Source organism: Parasteatoda tepidariorum, chromosome 1 (genome assembly GCF_982258835.1).
Source record: "Parasteatoda tepidariorum strain Cologne lab strain chromosome 1, Ptep-v5.0, whole genome shotgun sequence".
Classification (NCBI taxonomy): domain Eukaryota; kingdom Metazoa; phylum Arthropoda; class Arachnida; order Araneae; family Theridiidae; genus Parasteatoda; species Parasteatoda tepidariorum.
This window is the reverse complement of record NC_141755.1, coordinates 26,343,639-26,366,401: the sequence shown is the minus strand read 5'-3', so window position 1 is coordinate 26,366,401 and position 22,763 is coordinate 26,343,639. Positions and strand designations below refer to the sequence as shown.

The 22,763-nt window shown below is 25.4% G+C and overlaps 1 protein-coding gene across 1 annotated transcript; it reads right to left on the bottom strand.

The window, feature by feature from the left end:
• Window positions 1-14,224: 14,224 nt before the first annotated feature.
• Window positions 14,225-21,698, bottom strand: LOC107450285 (uncharacterized). Its single transcript, XM_016066043.4, has 5 exons — window positions 21,409-21,698; window positions 20,351-20,391; window positions 19,218-19,258; window positions 18,380-18,586; window positions 14,225-15,266 (listed from the first exon to the last, which is right to left on the bottom strand). The coding sequence occupies exons 1-5, from the start codon at window positions 21,504-21,506 to the stop codon at window positions 15,054-15,056; spliced, it is 600 nt and encodes a 199-aa protein (XP_015921529.1). The 5' UTR covers window positions 21,507-21,698; the 3' UTR covers window positions 14,225-15,053.
• Between the last annotated feature and the right edge of the window lie 1,065 nt (window positions 21,699-22,763).

The window sequence follows — 22,763 nt, the reverse complement described above, 5'->3', positions numbered from 1 at the left end:
TTAATGACTTTGCCTTACTCCATGATCAAATAGTCTACTTTATTTTATATATATATATTTTTTTAGAAAGCATCTTTCTAACAATAGATATTCAATTGTCAGATTACATTTCCTTATTAAAAAAAATTTTGCTACTAACAATGAATTAAAACAATGCCATTTTGAACAATTAACGATTTTTAAATTATTTATCACTGTGTGTTAATGGTGAAAAATGTGCGAACTCGTATGATTGTTTCCTCGCAGTTTCTCGATTTATCGAAAAGTCAATAAGAAGGGAAAACAAGATATAAAAATGTCGGCTTGGACAAGGTTTTATGCAAAAAATATTTTTTTTTAAATTTTTAAATTCAAAATGGAGTCGACCTAATTTTTCCAATTATTATACAGAATATTTAATAATAGTTCAATAAATTGTATAAAACAAGCATGTAAACAGAGGAAAAGCAAATGATTACTTAAAATTATTATTGATAATTCGCAGTTTGTATTAAATTCTACTTTTTTTTCTTCTTTTAGCATTGAAAGGATTTTGTAAGAACTTTATCCTCATTATTTCCGCTTCTCCACCAAATTTTTATGTCTTGATATTTTTTTCAATATTTTATTTTAATTAAATAAAAGGCTAGGCCCCTGCTATTTATTGCTCTCAATCTTCGGAGTTTTAAAATTTATTTACGAGCAAAATTTTCTGAATAGGGAAAATATATGGGAGATCCTAGCGACCTTCTGCGACCCGTCATCCGAGTGCCCATATATATATATCAGGAAATATTTTCTGAAAATAATTAAAAAAAAAAAAAAACAATAAATATTCTCTAAAACGTACTAAACTCATATTAAGTGTAACACTGTCATAAGATAAGAAATATCGAGTTTTCAATTTGAATCATTATTCAGTATTGTGTTATTTTTCAAAAAGAAAAAAAAAATCTCTTTTGTGCAAACAATTATGTAAGACTTAGGTTTTTATATCGATAGGAATTCACTATATAACTTAATATATTGATTCCATTCACTGATCGCTAATTAACAAATTTGCTCTATGACTTTTTAGTGAATCACTTGTTATTTACTTTACTTCATTTCTCCCTATGTTTCTCACATTCATATACAAAATCATACATTTAGTCATTCATTTCTCTTTTTCATTGTTATCGGCGCCTAATAACGTTTTCTCGTACAACAGGTAACTTAAAATAAAAAAATCTTAATTCAATAAAAAGAATAACTAAACGTGCTTGCTTTTAAATGTTAATTTGTTATCATATTAAAGTAAACTTTTTATCATATTAAATTAAAATATGGCACTTATACAAATAATTAGAAGTTCAAAATAATAATAGTGTATTAAATTATCGTAAAAAGAGAAAGAGGGAAATGTAAATCCCGGGTTTGCTTATAGTGGCGCCATCTACTTTTCAATTTAATGTGCAGCGCTCAAAATATGTTATTAATTTATTAAGCAAGGTATTCGAAAATTTTCTGCTCGCACAAGGGTTATCAAAAAAATTAAACTTTTAATTAATGCATTATAATTTTCACACATTTCAGCATATTTATTTTATACGAAATAATACGGAGGAAAATTTGCACACATCTCTATATTTTTTTTTATCACCACTAACTAGTTATGTACTAGTTCGTAACTAAATATAACTAAAACTTTCTAAAATTGTTTATCTAAAAGAGTGATCTAACTTTCAAGATTTCTCTAAAGAAAAGATTTTAAGTATGAATTTATTTCAAATTTTCACGTTTAAAACTTTTTTTCAGTTGAGGAAATTGATAATTTTTTTTTTACTTTTCAGAATCATTCTTGTGTTTTTAAAAGTTTTTGTTAAATAATAAACCATTCTTTAACGCATAATTTTCAGGTTTACAATTTTCCTTTTTTAAAGAATGTTTACCAACTACTTTTGAATTTTTTTTCTTAAATTCAATTTACTTTTTAATTTACATTTTTTTTATAAAATATCATTTTGAGATATAGTGCTGCTATCTATTAGAAAAAATATGTAATTTTTTTTCTTTATGTCGTTCCAAATAAAACATTTTATATCTTCTCTGTGGCTCAGTTTAAAGGTAATCATCTTCCGAATTAGCCATGGTGTTTAACGAACTGTAACTCAGAACACCTAACAGTCAAGAAAGCTTTCTGAGTGACCAAATTATGTTTAAAGATTGCATTTTCCTTAAAACATATGACAAAATCTTTTTTTTTCCTTCTTCATAATTTCAGTTAGATGTCTGAAATTAAACAATAATGATATCTAATTAATTATTATTGCTTCGAAAAATTTAAAAAAAAAAATCCAGTAGGATAAAAAATGATCAAGATTTCAGTCATATTCATTTAAATCTCTATAATGAACTCTTAGCATTTTATATAGCGAAATAAAGTGAAATTCCAAAAGATGCAGATTAGACTTTAGAGAGGTTAGCTCAGCATCAAAGAATAATTTTAAAGAAATGAACTCAAAAATACTATGTTTGTGAAAATGACTATCTTCTGAAAAGGGCATTTTTTTAAAGATCATATACTCTAAAAAATGGCAATCCACATTTAATGCTTTGGAAGAAAATAAGAATATAATAGTTTAAGGTAAAAAAAAAAGCTAAATTAGTCCCATACATGCACTTCCTACATTTTTGTGACATAGATGAGAGTCATACAAGATATTTTTTATAAAATATCTCCCACAGATTAATTTTCCATTCTGTCCTAAAATGGCTTCTCCTTTGCCCAGAAATACTGTATTCTGGATGAAAAGGAGACTGTACAAAAAACTGTATAGTTTATTCGAGCCAATAGGATCATTGTTAAAATTGTATAGTTCAAAATTTCGAGTTATCATGTCTAAGCTGAATTAGATCTGAATTGTGGCTTCTTATATATTTTAACGAGTAGTTCAAATATCAATCAAACTTCAATTTTACTCATACAAAAATAATATAAACATAAAATATGCACAGTTAAGAAGTAAGATAAAATTCTTAAATGAAAATCAGTACACTACACTGTAAAATTATGAAATGAAATAGTATATGATAAAAATGCCTTAATGATAATAAATAATAAATTACAGGAAACAAGTAATACCTTCCTTATAAAAAGTACATTTTTGAACGAGTGTTGTTCTTTGAAAAATAATAATAAACGGTTTTAAACACCCACAGCTCTATCAACGCGGGTTAAGGTTCGCACTCGTATAAGACGTTGTTTTTGACGTATAGCATCAAATTGCATGTCAGTACGACCAAAAGAGCGTTGTTACTTCAGTTAATTTCAGCCCCATAAAATAATTTCAAATTTTAAATATTGTTATTAACTACAATAATGCTATTAATTATAAAAATGCAAAACATGTATTATTCAAATTATTAAAATTGCAAATCTTTGAAGCATCAATGATAGATAGCAGCACTATACACTCTCAAATTTTCTTATAAACATGTTTTGTACGTGCGCCATCTATTGAGGTTCATAAAAAATTTTTTGATTCCGTAATGATAATAAAAAATAAATAATAATAAAAAAATATTAATGTCATTCCTTAAACGCTAAAATTTATTTTCACTTACTAGGACTCAGTCCTAATGGTTGAGGGGATAATTATAAATATGCGAATTAGTTTGTGCAGACGATATTTTTAAGTTACGAAATCAGACACAAAAATGTACTTCCTCTGAATAAACAGACCTTTTCTCGAAGAGTTTGTAATTCTGACCTTCAAAATATGGGGTGGGAAGGTAATTGTATTATGGAAAATATGATCCCAATAGTTTGATCTGAGAGCGGTGAAAGTTAACAACTTTTAACGTAATTTTACTTTTTGCGTATTTCACGATATCTAGAGAACTTTTTAAGCAAATTGAAAATGTTTTACACGCAATTATCAATTTCGTTTAGTCAAAGATAATACCATGCAAAAATAATATTTAATAATTGTTTATTATTTTCAATTGAAATAATCATTTTAAAGAATGTAATTTTGTGCGGTAAAATACAAGATGTGAACCAAATCAGTCGAATAGTTCCTCGGATATAAAATTTTGAAAAAAGGATTACCTTTAAAATTCTATTTCTCAGAAATTATTCAACCAATTTCGTTCAAAGTTTGAATTTTGCAAAAATAAAATTACAATCTTTAAATTTTTGTAAGCATTTGCTTACCTTGCAATTCATTTTTTTCGACTATTATTAAATAGAATAAAAAATAATAAATGATTATTAAAAATGATTTTGGAATTTGGAAATTTGGCAAGGAATTATATTTGGAGAAATGAATTTAATAGTGTTGTGTAAAATCTTGAAATATGGCGAAATGTGCAAAAAGTACAATAAATTTAAAAAGTTCAAACTTTCGACTGCTCTCCTAACCAAACTATATGGGCTATATTTCGCACTTTGAATGTACCCTTCCCCTCCCATTGTTTTAAGGTCATGAAACCCAATTTGTAGAAAGAACGATATGTTTATTCAGAGGAAATAAGTTTTTGCGTTTGATTCTGTAAGTTTAAGTATCGTCTGAAGATCTTAGAGGATATATTAGAGTAGAGATAGCCAGTCTATTGTTTGGGTTCTGAAAACTTGTTCAAAGATTATGTTTTGGGAGAAAAATTCACAGCTGGCTGTCGCAACGTACCGGAATATTTTTAAGAGTACCTAAAGATTTTTCTCTCTTTTTATTTTTAATTTGAATGCTTACCCAATTTAATTTGTGATTGTAAAAGATAAATTTTAATCATTTAATTATTTACTTTTAAATGCTTAATCATAAAACGCTAATAACACTAGTTAAATATGATTATACGAAACAATGAAATAAAATTAATGATTTTTGGAGTCGAAGATACATTTGAAAAAAAAAATGCAAAGTATAAAGAGAAAACTGCAAATGATAATATGTATTAATTATTTTGTCAAAGCGTCAGAAGAGATAAAAAAATAATAATAACTACTTTCTTCAATAGAATTTAAAGAACAGCAAGAAAATAATTAGATATCAATATTTTATTTTAAATTGTTAAAAAAAACATCCTCATTCTGTCGGTTTTATATTACATTATGGTTTGAGCTAAGAAATATATTTTCATAGTCAATCTTTTTGTTTTCTATGTACTAAAAAGGGAACAAAAAATCACAGATGGAAAGTACACTAAATTTTAAAGGAACATCATCATATCCGTTTTATATAACATTCTGGCTTGAGATGCAAAATATTTTCAAAGTCATCACATTTTAATCTATAAATTTCAAGAAGAAAAGGAAATAAAAATGTAATTTGCATTTCTATTTGCATTTCTTTGCAAAGTTAGGAAATACATTTAACTTTTAAAAATACATCACGACTATTTTAAATTACATGAATTATAAAATGCGTTATCAGTGTCCTTTTTTATCCAGTCAACTTTAGTACGACTTTCTTTAAACTAAAAAACAAAAATGGCAATTTGTAAAAATAGAAATTATACACTTGATTTTTAAAAAGACATCAGCATGTCATTTTTTATTACATTCTGGCATGAGTTATAAAATAAATATTTACAAACTCTTTTTTTGTTTATAAATTGTTTTAAGGAAACATTAATAAGTGAAGATAGAAATTTACGAAATTTTTAAAATTACAAAAGGTGATTCCATGGTAAAGGGATAATATAAAATTGTAACTTTGCAGTTTTTTTAAGTGTATTAATAAAATTATTATGCATTCAGATTTGATACTAAGATATTTCAAAAATAGATACAAGATCATTTTTCTTCTAAAATATATAAATTAATGTCTTGCGTGAAGGACTAAACTAGAACCCTAGTACGTGAAAATCCAATCACAAGAAGAAAAGCTGTTCAAGGTGTATGATTATATTTATTCATTAATTTTGCTCACTTATATGGCATTAGTTTGATAAATATTCATTCAATATTCGTCTTAATTCTCAAATAATATAATAAAATACAAGAATAAAATAATTGTAAAGTTGAAAATATTTCGAAACTTACTACCTTATTTATTATATATTCACTTATTATTATTATTTTTTTTATATAAAATTTCTCCTCAAAAGGTAGTCTAATAAAAGATTATCTAATAAAAGATAATCGAGATTGTAAAAGAGAGATAAAAAGCACTTTGGAAATGAATTTGGTAAAATTAACTATTAAATATAGTTTTATACTATGGGATAAAATTTAGTAGATGCAATAAAATTTGGTAATTTTATCATAACTTAGAGCATGGCACAAAAACTATTTATTTGGTTGAATTCAATTTTCAGATTTGTATTTTTGACTAAATGTGAGGTAATAACTATAGCATTTGAGGTAAAATTTCTGGTAAAGCACGCTACCATATGAACGGAAAAGTTACCAAATGAATGGATTAAATACCGAACATTTCGATTTTTATTCGAAACAAGTTTTTTGTAATTTTTATTTTTATTTATTTATTTAATTTTTTTAAAATCAGAAATGTCATTACCACACATTAAGGTAATTTTACCAAACTTTTTTCTCCATGTAAAGCGCAGTTGGTATTTGGTTTTTTAATTGGCAAAATCGGGAATTAATCGAAACGTCTTTGGTAAAAACCAATATTCTACTATATATCCGATTTGTAGGTGAAATATATTTTTATTTTAAAATAATTCCAACTTCAAAATAGGTACAATATGTTGAAGAAATTTATACCATAAACTTACGTGAGATTTCTGTTTTTCCCATTTCCTTATTAATTCTTAACCGCAATCTCATTTAATTCTGAATTACTATCTTGTACGGGAATAGAAAATTAAACTTGATTCACTTTGAGACCATAGAAAAATATCTGAAACACACACTTCTAATATTATAAATTAAATAAGTCTTTTCTCTAAGAAAAAGTAAACATATCTGATTGATTGAGTAAAATCTCTTTGATTAAAAATGCTTTGCTTCTGCGTTTTCAAGCCGCAGTTATCACATAAAATTAAGCAATTTCATAACTAAATACCAGAAGATACCAACACCTTTGCAATTACCTTCCTTTTTAATTAACTTGTTCAATCTTCGATTTTTGTTTTTAGATTTCTTTGTATTTGCAATTAAATAAAAGTTATACCTTTGAAATACAATATTTTGTTGTTGATTGTGACTCAAGTTGATTGTGACTTATTGTTCACCTTGTAATTTATTATTTTTTGTAATTTTGAATCAAAATTATTAATGACATATGTATTATAGCAACGGTTTACTAATTTTTTTCCGACTGTGGAAATTAAAATGATAAACCTTATTAGTTTGGAACCCAGAAACATCAGTAATAAATTCCATTAGTGATTGTTATCATATTAATTAAGGAAGGAATATTAATTATTTTTTAAATATGTAATAATCTAAATGTAATTCATTAATTTGCTAGTATATAGTGAATTAATAGAGAATACAATTTTTTTTATCATAACGTTTTATCAAGATTAGTCTTAATATTAAATCTTATGTCAGACAGTGGAATTCAAAGGTCTAGAGCGGCATGTAGTCTAGTTCTTTATTTGATTTTAGTGTATGCATAAACTAAAAATAAATAGGCTGAAATATGGTTTCTGGTAAAATAAAAGCAAAAATAAACGCAGAAAATGTTTATCAAAGAAATATACTTCTTCATTGTTGATTTTGGTTACTTCTATTCGATGCGAAATACTAATGCAATTTTTCATGAATGCATATCCTATTCATATTTTATTCATTATATTGTAACTAGAGTAAATCAAAAAGATGAAAAAAACATTGCTTTGGATTTTCTTTCTTCGTAAAAATTTTTATTAAGTAAAATTTCATAGAAATTCTTAAGAAATAACTGAAATATTAAAAATAAATAATGGAATACTAATGCGATACAAATTTAACTGATTAAAAAAAGGTAATGTCATAAAAAAAGGGTCTCTCGGAGCCCCTGTGACACGGGAACTGCTGTGTAAAAGTGTAGCAAAGAAAAAAAGTAATTTACTTAAAATATTTTTTAGATGAAATTAACAATATTCAACTTAGAGTAAGCACGAGTCTAGTGCTGAGATATCGTGCGTTTTTCAAATTTCCAATTAGAGTGTTATTTTTATTTTTTTCGCTGCATTAGTACTACTCTTTAGTTCACATTTTTTTCAACAATATTGATTTTACAAATGTTTTATTTCCTCAATGTTGTTTGTACAAATGTTTTATTTCATCAATGTTGTTTGTACAAATATTTTATTTCATTAATGTTGATTGCACAAATGTTTTATTTCATCAATGTTTTTTGTAAAAATGTTTTTTTTCTCTTTTTTGTGGTTCTATGACTCACCCGCAAAGACAGCTTACAACTATCCATTTTTTTTAATCCTTGTCTCAAACTATTTTTTTTCTCTGTAAAACAAATATTACTCGATTTTACTTATATTGTAATTATCCAAAAACAACCTTTCACTGTAATAAATTTGAGGCAATGATGTTTATGCTCTTTTTCTTACAATTCAGAAGTACAAGGGGAGAGAATATTCTGGTGAATTTTTTGTACTGTATAGTATTGACATTTCTAGCAACAAAAAAAAAGCGAACATAATTCTGGTTAGCAAAACTGAAATATATAGTATTTAAGCCATTCATTTGATAATTTTTGCGTTCATATGGTAGCGGTTTGCATGAAATTCTGGCTTTTAAAATAACCACTGATTTTTACCAAGAAATTGGTAAAAAATGTAAACAAATAATGTAACCGAATAATTCATTTTTAATTTTTATGTCTTGCTCTGAAGTATCATGATAATATTACTTAATTTCGCCTCGAAAATTTTTCACATGTTATAAAACCATATTTTATTTTTAACTTTACCAAACTCATTGCCAAAGCGTTTCCGGTAAAATTTACCGAAGCGTTTTGGTGTTCCCATAGACTCAGAAACACGGTAAATTTATTCATATTCTGTTAGTTTAAAATTAAATCATGCTTTCTCTGCGGAAATGTAACACTTGAGTTAAGTTTTAAAACAATTTTTTACAACGATTAAAAAAAATAGCTGCATATGGAGAAGAACAAGAGAAACTTCCTTAGTTCCTTCTACATTTTTTTACACTATTTATAGTCATTTTATGTTGGAAAATATTTCATTTTCAAGTTACTACATACTTCCGTTGCATTGTTAATAAATACAAATACTTATTTTTGCAAATACTTGAGTTTTTTGCAAATACTAAGAAAAATTAGTTCTCCTAATTCCCGAGAAACAAACGGTGAATGGTCATTATTTAATGTAAGAATATTAGCATTCATCTTTATGCACAGCGTCCCTTATGAAATGTTTAACTATACGTTTATTACATTTTTACAGTTTATTACAGTTTATTACATTTTTTGAACTTATCTTAACTCTTCTTATTTCTTCATTGTACTCTTAGTTCATTTTAAACACGTCTTCGTAATGTAACGTCCTTTCGTAAATTAATGTTCGTAATTTAACCTTCCTTTTAAATGCTATTCTCACTTACTTTACTTACTTATTCTCTATGTGCCTTTGGGCACTTAAGGCCTTTAGCATATCCCTCCAACGCCTCCTGTCTCTAGCAATAGATCTTGCTTCCTCCCAGCCAGATATTCTACATTCTTTTAATTCGCCCAAAAACATGCGCTGGATGGTAAGTCTGGGTCTTCCTCTTGTTCTTTTACCATGAGGGGCCCATGTAAGTGCGACAGATGTAATTTTTTCTTTGGGCATTCTAAGGATATGTCCGAGCCAGCTCCATATTCGTTTTTTAATTTCATCTTCTATTGTTTTTATTTTAGCTTTCTTTAATCGATTTTGACTTGATACTTTGTAAGGCCAGAAAATTTTAAAAATAAATCTCAAACATTTGTTTTGAAAGGTTTCTAATTTTTGTATTTCGATCTTAGTCTGTTTCCAGGTTTCTGCGCCATATAATAGTACTGCTCTAACAATAGCTTTGTAAACAACTATTTTTGTCTTTATTTCAATATTCGACTCTCTCCAAAATTTATGTAATCCTTTAAAACATGTTCTTGCTTTGATTATTCTCGGTCTAATATCTTCACTACTTCCACCTTTTTTATCTACAATAGAACCTAAATAGCTAAATGACTCTATGTCATCTATTTCGTGATTTTCGATTTAAATTTTGTCATTTTTCTTTTGATTTATTCTCATTACTTTAGTTTTCTTCTTGTTTACGAATAAACCTACACTATTTGAATACTTGTTGAATTTGTCTGTTTTAAGCTGAAGGTCTGTACATTTGGATGAAATAAGTACGATGTCATGCTATTCTCACTGCAAGACAAAATTGTGTCCACAATATTTTTTCAATAAAGCGGTAGATTCTTATACATTTGAATGCTTTTAATAAATAAAACCAGCAACAACTTCAGTTTAAAATTTAATTAATAAAATCAACAAAATCGTGTTAATATAAGTGTTTTAGCGACAATTGTTATTCAAGGTAATTCTATCGTGCATTAAAAACAAAAATCTTATGAATTATTTTAATGAGAACCAAACATGTGTCACTTTAATTAAAATAGAAGTTGAATAACAAAGACCCCTCACAGTGATTTATACAAATTTAAAGTAGCTTTTTAAAAGAAATTATCATAAATATCAGGCGTTTACAAATATTTGAGGAAAAAAAGATGATTAGCCTTTCTTTTTTACATCAAGGGTGGAGATAACACATTTACATTTGTCGAAAAAGAAAGTTATGCTTACTTTCACATTGAGCTAAAAAGAGAAGATTAGGTCACCGCACAGCTGGAAGAACATCACTAACAAAATTCACCTGAAAAAAGCACAATTGAGATGCGCATTTATTTTTGAAAGAAGGAAAAATGTTAAGTTAAGGTTCAAGATGAAATGGATTTTTTTCGATGGATCGGAGATATAATTAATAGATTTTCATTGATAACTTGGGAAATGATTAATGATGGCATAGTTAGAGGCAACTTACTGTATCGATTTCCTAAAACCTTTCCAAATATGTTTTTAAAATATTGCATTTGTCAGTCTTAATATAGTTTTATTCATTTTTTTTCCAGATGTTTTTAAGATAAATGATGACATAGTTTTGAAGAGTTATACAAAACACTATAAGCTACGAAACTAAAGTCAGTTTGAAAAGTTTGCAGTTGTATTTATCATATTTTCTTTTAAGGTTTTTAAGATGAGTCGTCAAAGTTAATTATTAAATTTTGATTAGATGAAACAAATATTCATCTAAAATAAAGACAAGTTAAATTTTTTTTCCAGTTTTTTCTGAATTCTAAATTTCATAAAAAATTAAACTTGTTACTCTGAAAAAAAAGGTTAGTTTTAAAAAAAATATCATTCAGCAGAAAAAAAATGCAATTTTGTCATGGCCCTATTTAAAAACAAATAGTTTTGTAAACCTTAATTGAGAATCCACTTTACGGGAAAATCCTTTACTGGTAATTATTTTAAACAAAAAAAAGTTTTTTCTTTTCTAGAAAAGTGCTAAGAACATCTAACAATTATAGTTTTTGCTTTTATCATAGTTTTATGAACGAAAACAATTTAAAATGTTTAATGAAGTTAAATTGCAACCTAATCTGTTAGGCCTGGACAATTTTTTGATGAGCTTTGCCAATAATATTACATTTACTTATTTTTGCATTGCACGGAGAAAAAAACATTTTGGTCAAATTACCATACTGAATGGAATTTCTGGCGAAAGAAAAACCATAATTCTGGTTAAAAAAATATTAGGTAATTAAACCTTGTATTTTCGGTAATTTTTCTATTCATATGATATAGGTTTACAGGAGATTCCTGGCTTTCAAATTTACAATCACATTTTGTACAAAATAAAAAACTGGAAAGTATATTTAACCGAACAAGTGGTTTTTATATCATTCCTTAAGGTATCATGATAAAATTATAGAACTTTACCAAATTTTACACATATTGTAAGCCACATTTTATTATAAATTTTACCAAGTGTATAAAAAAAGCGCTTCCGAAAATATTACCGAGCTTTTAGAACAAAGAAAGAAACATAGAAAATTAACCTCCAAAAGATCCATCTTCTGTTAGCTTTGACTATACTTTTTTTTGAAAAAAAAAAAAATTTTTTTTTAAGGATATATATCATGACTCCTCAATTCTCAACACAGCTGAGGATAGATACATAATCTCAAGTAGTCTGTTTTACAGAAAAGATCATTAATACAATGCATATGAATTATATTTTGTTTGTAATTGTTATATTTAGTCACCAATATGAATATCTTTTAAAATACTTAATAAATAAATTATGTTTCCAATCGATTTTCTGTTAGAGTTCTAATTTAGAAAACAAATGCTACTCTGGAAGAAAAAGTTGATCTGTGTAAAGCAGAAACTTTGCAACATTTTACACAAAAATCTGGGATTTTTGTTGGAATTCAAGATTTAATCTTCTACTTTTAGCCTCTTAAAAATTAAATTCTTAAGTTTCATAAAGAGAATAGAAATCTTGAATTGAAGCAGCATTTTGCAGCCAGAAAACTTCATTTCCGGAATGTACAACACTTGTTAATGTATTCCAAGTAAAAATTATAGCCTTTTTTCTGGTATTTTTAAAATTTAATAATAACTCATGCGTATTTTACCCTAAATCCTAACCCAAAAAATTATGTGTGGAAGTATTCAATCTCATTAGCGAATGTTAATTTTCACGTTATTTTTCAAACTCCATGTCCCGCGAATTGATATGTGTATTAGAATTGATCTAAATTTTAATATGTTTCGCCTCAAAATATTTTTCAATCTACAATGAGAAAAACACAAATAGTCAAAGCTATTAGTTTCTGGTAAATTTTACAGCGTTTCTGACTCTGTAAGAACACCAAAAAGCTTGGTAATTTCTACAGTATTTTTGTAATGATTTTGGTACAATTAATATTAAAATACGATTTTATAATGTGTGTTAAAATTTGGTAAATAAAGCAAAATTTGATAATTTAATCATTATTCCTCAAATAATTTAATCGGTTTTCTTTTCAGCTTTGTATTTTTTTACTAAATGTGTGGTAATAAGAACTATAATTTTGAAAACCAGAATTTCCGCGTAAACCGTTACAGCAAATGAATAAAAAAGCTACGGAATCAATAGTAAAAATACCGTATATTTTGATTTTATTACTGAAATTATGTTTTTTTATACTAGAAAGGCCTTACTATACAGTACACTAAGTTTTAAATTTACCAGAATTTTTTTCCTTGTAGAGAGTAATTGAAGGATCAGCAAACTAGTAAAAACAAATAAATAAGGAAAATGTTTTAACCAGAATTTCCGCGTAAACCGTTACAGCAAATGAATAAAAAAGCTACGGAATCAATAGTAAAAATACCGTATATTTTGATTTTATTACTGAAATTATGTTTTTTTATACTAGAAAGGCCTTACTATACAGTACACTAAGTTTTAAATTTACCAGAATTTTTTTCCTTGTAGAGAGTAATTGAAGGATCAGCAAACTAGTAAAAACAAATAAATAAGGAAAATGTTTTAACCAGAATTTCCGCGTAAACCGTTACAGCAAATGAATAAAAAAGCTACGGAATCAATAGTAAAAATACCGTATATTTTGATTTTATTACTGAAATTATGTTTTTTTATACTAGAAAGGCCTTACTATACAGTACACTAAGTTTTAAATTTACCAGAATTTTTTTCCTTGTAGAGAGTAATTGAAGGATCAGCAAACTAGTAAAAACAAATAAATAAGGAAAATGTTTTAACCAGAATTTCCGCGTAAACCGTTACAGCAAATGAATAAAAAAGCTACGGAATCAATAGTAAAAATACCGTATATTTTGATTTTATTACTGAAATTATGTTTTTTTATACTAGAAAGGCCTTACTATACAGTACACTAAGTTTTAAATTTACCAGAATTTTTTTCCTTGTAGAGAGTAATTGAAGGATCAGCAAACTAGTAAAAACAAATAAATAAGGAAAATGTTTTAGTTCCACGATGTATCACATGAAATTTACGCATAGTATACGTATGAGTAAAATTTATGCCGGGCTTGTAAGGTAAGTAATTATGCAAATTACTAACCTTACAGATCTACGATAAAACACTGAAATATTTTACCACTCATTCGAGTAAATCAGTTTAAGAAACACTGGCTAAGATATCTTTCCTGATAGCTATAATTTGGAGTTCATTTGTCAAGTTGAAAACTCAAATAAATGAAATTTTATGCATTATGAAATTTGCATTTATTTACACACAAAGCATACACAAAAGAAAATAATTTTTACAAAAGTATCACACATTTACATGTTTTACACAGAGAACAGAAACAATTATGTGCGTTACGAGAACTTTTATATAATATTTCACACATCCCATCCAGAAGAATAAATATCTTCTTTTCCATAAACATAACACAAATGGAACTTTAAGAAGGTGATTTGAAAAGCGTGACAAGCATAACAATACTGGCTTCATTTAAATACAAAACATACAATAAGGCACATCACAGAAATTTGTTGTCTAATCCGGGTACCGAGAAAGCCATTTCGTTCCTTGAATCAAGAAATTTGCATGATATGGAGGCTTTGTTCAACATGATTTAATTGTTTTCACTTTATATTTTATCATTCACAAGCTATTTTGTATATTAGTATCAAGTCGATTTAAATACTTATCGTTATTGTTTTGATGCTTATACTCTCTCTAAACACAAAATATGGTTTTAAAAGGAAGAGTGTTGATAACAGATGCAAATTTCAATTTGGAACAAAGAAACTTGAGTTTATAGCTTTACAAAAGCCAGGCTCTAGTTTAAGAGATTCGCAGCTTTCAATTATATTTAAAAGTAGAGGGAAAAAGCTGCGTCAATAAAAAATAAATCTAAATATCAGCGTGAAACATCAAAATATCTATTTTAGTTAACAGGAACTTTTTTTTTCTACCGTCTTTCAAAACTGTAGGTAGCTTAAAGCTATCGCAGCAATAACCTTTGCCAACATGCGCTTCCATATCAAGTAAATCTCTCAGTTAGTGGTAATGTGAATTGGTTCAACCTCGTCTAGCTGGTGCTGGGCTGTTTAAATTTCTTGCTGCATAATTTTGAATGAGTGGTGCAGCTCGTTGGATATCTTGGTCATCTAAGAAAAGAGCTTTTGGATCACCACTTCGTAGGTTATCATTGAGGTAAAAGAAGCTAGCCGCATCCTGGCATGGAACTGAGTCCTCGGGCATACCGCATGTGAAGCTCAATTGGTTAAACATCTGTTAAAAATTTAAAAAAAATTTATTAGAGAGCAAAGTAAAAGAATTTTTAAAGAAACTTCTTTTTTAATAATATGATATAAAGTTTTTATGTTTACTATAGGAATACTATATTTTATTCTTTATTCATGAGGTTCTAAATAATCATCATTTAAGCTGTTAGAGCCATAGGGTTAGCTCTCTTGGTGTTTTAATTTGCAGACAACAGATAGGTTTCTTTTCGTGGTTACTGATCAACGGTTTGTTGAATGGTGCTCTTGGAAATATGTTCCCCTTAGAAAACATTCAATTATTGCCACTCAGTATATTTATACACTAAGGTCTTAACATTTCAATAAAAAGGATTAGAATAATATGAAATATCTAATTTTGTTTTCAAAAATGTTGTCTAGAACCTTCATCCACTATATCCAATTATCCAAAACAATAAGTTAATTATAACTTTTGAAAAAATGTATACAAAGAAATAAGTTTTTGAAATTGTTTATAATATACCAGTATTTCTCAGTATGGGGAAGATTAAATAGTTTTAGATATTTTTACATTATCATAAATAAAAACATTTAAAATTTAATTTCGTTTTATTGGAGAGCATATTATAAGTAAATATAATGTATAATATATAAAAAACATATTTTCTATTATTTCTCTCGATAATTAAAAGTGATTTTTTGATTAATTTTCAAACTCTGCTAAGTAAGCCAGAAAAATTGGGATAAATGCTTTATCGTCATACAGGCTAGTTTCACTCAAGTGTGTGTTTTGCTTTAATATTAAAATAAAACATTTTGGCACTAATTTCATGATTTTTCTCCTATTTGTGGAGAGAAGGGCTAGAATAGAAATTCTTAATAAGTTTGCTAATATATTAGACTAATTATCATTTTGGTATAAAATCATTTTGTATTATCATTTTGATACATATTTAATACTTTTTTGATTAAAATTCAAACTTTTATTTTTATATTGAATGATAAAACACTAATTTGGATGTATATATATATTATAATAGCAGTATAATAATAAAAAGAGCTATTTTAATATCCAGAAATATTCATTTTATTACTGCTATATAAAAGTTAAAATATGTTTAAGAATTTTTACCTATGCTTTTCATTGAGCAAGAATTACAGGAAATTAATAAAAAATTGAAGAAAATGTTTCGTATAAACTAAATATTTTACAAAAATGATCTCATTTAATAAATAAATACCCTATAAAGTTGTGTGTTACTAATTAAACAACATTATTTTATGCAAGTGCATATAAAAATACGAAGCAACTTTGCCAATATGCTAAAAATTACTGAGAAATTCACACAACATTCTAATGTCTACACTAGCCCCTTTATCCCTTACATATATTTTTTTATCACTTATAAATTCATTTCATACATATGAATTCTAGTTATTTATAATGAATATTGATTGAATATTTCTTATGAAATATGCATTCAAAACTATTCCATACAATGTTTGACAACATGTTTTATGCATAAATTTTTTGCAGAAATGGAAAAAATATGTATATATAGTCGTAGAAAAATTTTAAATATTTATACACTTTATAGTTCGACTTTTTGAAGAATGAAATATAATATAATCAGCTTACACCCGAAAATAAAACTCTGTAACTCTTTTAATTATTCAAGTTTCTATTTAATTTACATTTTAAACTTTTTGATTGCATTGTTCTATAACATACTAAATTATTTTTTTATTAATAAATTCTCAAAAAAGTATTTTAATTAAAACATAATTGCGTAATTATATAATATTTTCAATTAATCCATTATAAATTTGATACATTATTTGCATATTCATTCGTAAAGTTAACAAGTTGTTATTTTTGATGTTGATTGATAAGGAACTCTTAAATCTCTGCATTTTATCTAAATTCATATTTACGTGAATAATTCTCTTAAATTTCATATTTACGTGAACGAGCTGCATTTAATCTAATACAATATCTAGAGTCTTGTATCGTCCTATTAAGAATAATGTACAGGTTTATAAAGCCTATGATAAAATGTAATATATCAACGTAATATATTAAGTATAGAGTATTTTAAACGTTAAAATTCATGTAAAATAATTCCTTAAAATCTTCAAGAAGAAATATTTTAAGATGAGGTATTAAAATTTGCATATCTTATTTTATATTTTCATGAAGAAGTTTTTTATGCAGGAAGGTATTTTACTAAGAAGAAGTATTTTGCACCATATAGGTGACTAGGTACATGAATAGGTTATAGAATCAGTAATTTCTAGTCACCGATAATAAGGTACTCGAAATCTAGTGAAATATTTCAGGAAATTTTGTTCAAATTTAATTAAAATTTTTAAAATATTTGAAATGACATCATGCGAAAGTTATTACTACAATAGAATTTTTAACTTATCGTTTCTTATTTAACTAATCATAAATTATCGTTTCTTTATTATTTATTTCAATAAAAAAATTATTAAAGTCAAGAAAAAATCCACGTTTTTCTGAAAATCTGAAACGTTTGAGAAAATAATTTTGTGAATTTTAATTTTCGAAGTTTTTTCCTTTTTAAGTATTTATTTTTTCCATAAAAGTTGCGATACGAGACACTTTATAAGTTCAAAACTATCATAAAGTAATTTTTTCTCATTTTAATTTGAAAATTCAAATTTCAGTTCGATGGCGACTAAAAATTAAGAAAAAATTCTTGATCTTTGAATTACGTACAGTCACTCGATAATTCTGGAAATGTTTTGCTTGTTGGGAATGTTTTTTATACATTTTCACGAACTCAGAGCTATCCAAATTCCGTCTTTGAGAGAAAAAAAAACTAAATACAAAGTATATGACGTCATATTGTAATGAAAAGCGTAAGCCAGAATATAAACAATTCTTTTTCAAATTTACCTAATACAAAGAAACAAAATTTCGTGAGTTACGATAAACAAAATTAAGAACATCATCCTCGACTTTGACTTTCAAGGCGTTAAAAATAATAGAATTTCCACGGCTGAATTGCAAATGAATTGGAAAAACTACGCTAGTTTTATATTGTCGTTCGGTTTTTCACATAGAAGTCTGAATTGTTAATGAATTGGAAAAACCACGATATTTTTTTATATTACCGTTTGGTTTCCACACAGGAAGCTGAATTGAGTAGTTTCCGACGAGCCATCTTCTTGGACGTTGGTATGACAAACGTGGAAAATCTGGCAATTGTTTTCAATGTCGGCGTAATAACCTTCGGAACCTTGGGGACAAGCAAAAGAGGTTTTAACACTGCCTACTAATAAATCAGCTCCATCTGGCAGTTCGAAAGCTTCTCTCTTCGTCTGAAATTTGAAAAATATGTTTATTTATAAAATAAACAAATAACCTACATTTTATGTTAGAAAGAAGAGAATTAAAATAATTTTAAATTGTTTTAACAGGGTTTTAATAATTTATTCAAAGAAATTATGCAAATTAAATCACATATAGTATCTTTATCATTTCCTCATACCTCTTGGCTTAAATGCCTAAATTCACGAAGTATGAATACTATTCAAGAAACTGTGCTGAATTCTGTATTCCTTTCATCATGTATTTCGTATTTTTGTATTTCATTCAGCAATTTTTATAATCTAATAAGAATTCGATGATAATTTCTTAAGAAATAAAAAAAAAGTTTAAAAGAAAATGAATAAAACGAATTGAAAAAGTAAATACAAACTAAAATAAAATAACACCTCTGTTTTGCACTATTGTTAAGTATTTTACAACGTACGTAAAAAGTTGTATAATTGTTTATTGGGTTGCTTAATTTTATTTAAAGTTATTTAATTTTTGACCAACAGTTGTGCTGAAGCAATAAAAATATAAAAAGTATGATGTCATAAATACAAATATTAAATAATTTAAAAAATTAAAAAGCAATACTTTTTTTAATATTATTAAGTTAACAGTCAAATTCTAAAGCCTTACCCTTGATTTTGAAACTGCAGCAGCAGCAACAGCAATTAGAACTATAAAGAAATTTAATGCATTGATTTATAAACTAAAATTAAAAACTATAAATATCTAAAATAATGTGAAAAATCAAACTACATGAAAATTAATTGTTATTTTTGAAATGAAAATTGGATTCTAAATAATAAAGCAGCTTAAAACATTCTAAGTTGAATTTATTTTAAATATTCGTAATTGATTGTCTGAAACATAGTAAAAGTGATTTTTTATTGTTCATGTATCTTTTATGAGATCTTAGTTTTTTTTGTTGCGTTTTTTACTAAACTTTTAAGAAGCAGAATGAGTTCTAGTGAATAATTAGAAAAATTTTAATTTTGATTATAAAAATAAAAGCTTCTTATGCTTTTTTTTATTTTTATAATTTTTACAGTTATTTAAAATTAATATAGAAAACGATATTTAAAAGACTATTTGAATAGATATATTTTATGTATCTATTTAAACTACCTACTCATCACACACCTTTTTTTAATTTCATATTTGGTATATGTGTAATAAATTTGCAACAATTGAAAATTGTTTATTTGTGTTGAAAAAATACTCTTGAATATATCACATTTTCTAAAATATTGTATTAAATTTAGTTTTTAAAACAAAAATGAAAAATTGATTTTATTACTGATTATTGATCATTTTGAAAACACATGAGGCGATTTTTAAAATAGATATATCTTTATTTTAATTAAAAAAGTACTTGTATATGAAGAGATTATTATATAACATATCAATTAAAATATATTGTAAACTTAAATTAATTCTTTAAGACTTTTAGAAATTTTCTTTTAATTCTTTAGATGTCATGTCAAAGATTAAGTATTTGAATGTTAAATAATTTTGAAATTTTATGTTCTATAAACATTTTTAAAATATATTTATTTCGATCATTTACTTTAATTTTCGAATTAAATACTAAGTAAATCACTATCAGTATTACACTTTGTTAATCAGTATTAAATCTTGTATTAAAAATTCTATATTTAGCTCATTCGATTTGTAACATCAACTGAATTATTTCTTATTAATGCATTTTAAATATTTTCTGGTACAGTTTGGAAAATCTCCAAGAAATGTTCGAAGTCCATACTTACCACAAAATACTATTACTTTCATGTTTAGAAATATAAAGCTCCTATAACAAAAAATTTGAGATTAGATATGGTCTTAAATTGTTAAAAAATAATTTACGGAAATATAATAAATTTATGTGAAAATTAGAAGTAATATTTTTTTAAGAAAAAGATTATCATATAAAATATTTTATTGACTTTTTACTAATTTACGAATACGTTCATACTGAAATTCTTTTCTAATAATATTTATCTTTTCATTACTAGGTTAAAATACTTAGTGCTTTACATTTGATTGGAAAGCTAAAAGAAAATAAAAAAATTAAAATCTTTATTTAAAATTTTAATTAATAAATTTAAAACTTTAATTAAAAAAATTCAGACAATTTTCTTTTACTATTATTATAAATTCAATATCAAATGCGCGTTTGAAGATATTTACCTTTGCAGGTAGAAACCTAATATTTAGACATATATTTAAGCAATTTTGAACAAATTTTCATAATCTTTGCTTTTAAAAACATGCTAATACTTATTGAAAAAAATTTAAACTAATACGCATTGAGATTTTTTTTATTTAATTTGTGTGTTTTTACATAAACTTGAACAAAACGAAACAAAACGTCATTTTCAAAATATTCAATTTTGTTATATCATAGTAAATAGCAACTTTTAAATAAATAGCACAGTAAATAGCAACTTTTAACTATGATATTTAATGCAAAATTATTTATTTTTTAGTTTCAAATTGATATCTGGATTTATTATTATATATATTATTATATTAAAAACTATTATATTAAAAATTATTATAATAAAAATTATTACATTAAAATATACAAATATTAAAACATTATTATATTAAAGATTAGTATTAAACAGTTTCATTTTATGGTTTATAAACCTTTTATAAAGTTCATATTTTATGAAATCGATAAAGGTGCAGAAGAGAGAAAATCTATATAAAAAAGATTAATTGAGTTGAATTTTATGGATAAAATTTAAAATTTTGATACTTGAAAATTTAATGAATAAAAATTTGAAAAAAAAAATAAAACAACAAGAATCTTAGAACTTACGTATTCTCCAAGAGGATATATTCCGGAATGGTCTGGGGTTTCACTTTGGATTCTGTTTCAAATACCGATATTGGTGCCTTATTTATATCATAATCCATACACTATTTCACCCACGTGCAAGTGACCGGCACGTGCTCAACATCCAATCAGGGTTACAGAAAAGTATGCCATCGAAAGTTTTAAACTAGACGGACCAACCGGACTCAAAGGATGCTCCATTCAAGTTTCTACTCATCATTAGATTCTTTTTTTTTCCACTCCGGGCTATCTTTTTCTTCTACGGATGCTATGGGAATCGAATATTTTTTGTTCTTTCTTCATTCTTTCACTCTGCGGGTAGAAGATATGCGTTATTAATTTTTTTTGCTTTTGTTTCTTTGATGGGTAACATGGCCAAAAAGGAAAGTGCCAATAAATATTTCTGTCAGACGGTTGCAGGGAAAGAGAAAGAAAAATGTATTAGAAGGCTGTTAGATGAATTAAACTAGTTGTAAGACAGCACATTAACTAAATTACAGTTTGAGCTTTTATAGGGATAAGAATTAGTTGCCCAAGCTTTAAATTTAAGTACTATTTTTTTCTGCTTAAATTATCAGTGAGTAGAAAACTAAGAATAATGAACACAACTGCTTTAAAATTTAGGATTATTTCATCATTTTTAACAAAATATATTTATTTGAAAAAAATTGATATATTGGAAATATATTATTTAGATAAACAACTGTGAATAAGATAAACTCGGCACGAAAGTGTGTTATATATATATATATATATATATATATATATATATATATATATATATATATATATATATATATATATATATATATATATATATATATATATATATATATATATATATATATATATATATATATATATATATATATATATATATATATAAATATATATATATATGTATATGTATATATATACATGTATGTATATGTATATGTATGTACATGTATGTATATATATATATATATATATATATATATATATATATATATATATATATATATATATATATATATATATATATATATATATATGTATGTATATATATATATATATATATATATATATATATATATATATATATATATATATATATATATATATATATATATATATATATATATATATATATATATATATATATATATATATATATATATATATATATATATATATATATATGTATATATATATACATACATACATATATATATATATATATAGATATATATATATATATATATCTTTTGATTTCTAGTATCTTTTCAATAGCATTCCCCTTTCTAAACTAAAAGATGTCCTTTTGGATTATTACTATGATTTCAAAAATTCTGATT

Excerpts from the sequence above, each read along its gene's own strand:
- LOC107450285 (XM_016066043.4), bottom strand. The coding sequence starts at position 21,506 with ATGGATTATGATATAAATAAGGCACCAATATCGGTATTTGAAACAGAA. Across the intron at positions 20,392-21,408 it reads TATATCCTCTTGGAGAATAC|GAGCTTTATATTTCTAAACA; the intron begins GTAAGTTCTAAG and ends TTTTTGTTATAG. Across the intron at positions 19,259-20,350 it reads GAAAGTAATAGTATTTTGTG|TTCTAATTGCTGTTGCTGCT; the intron begins GTAAGTATGGAC and ends ATTTCTTTATAG.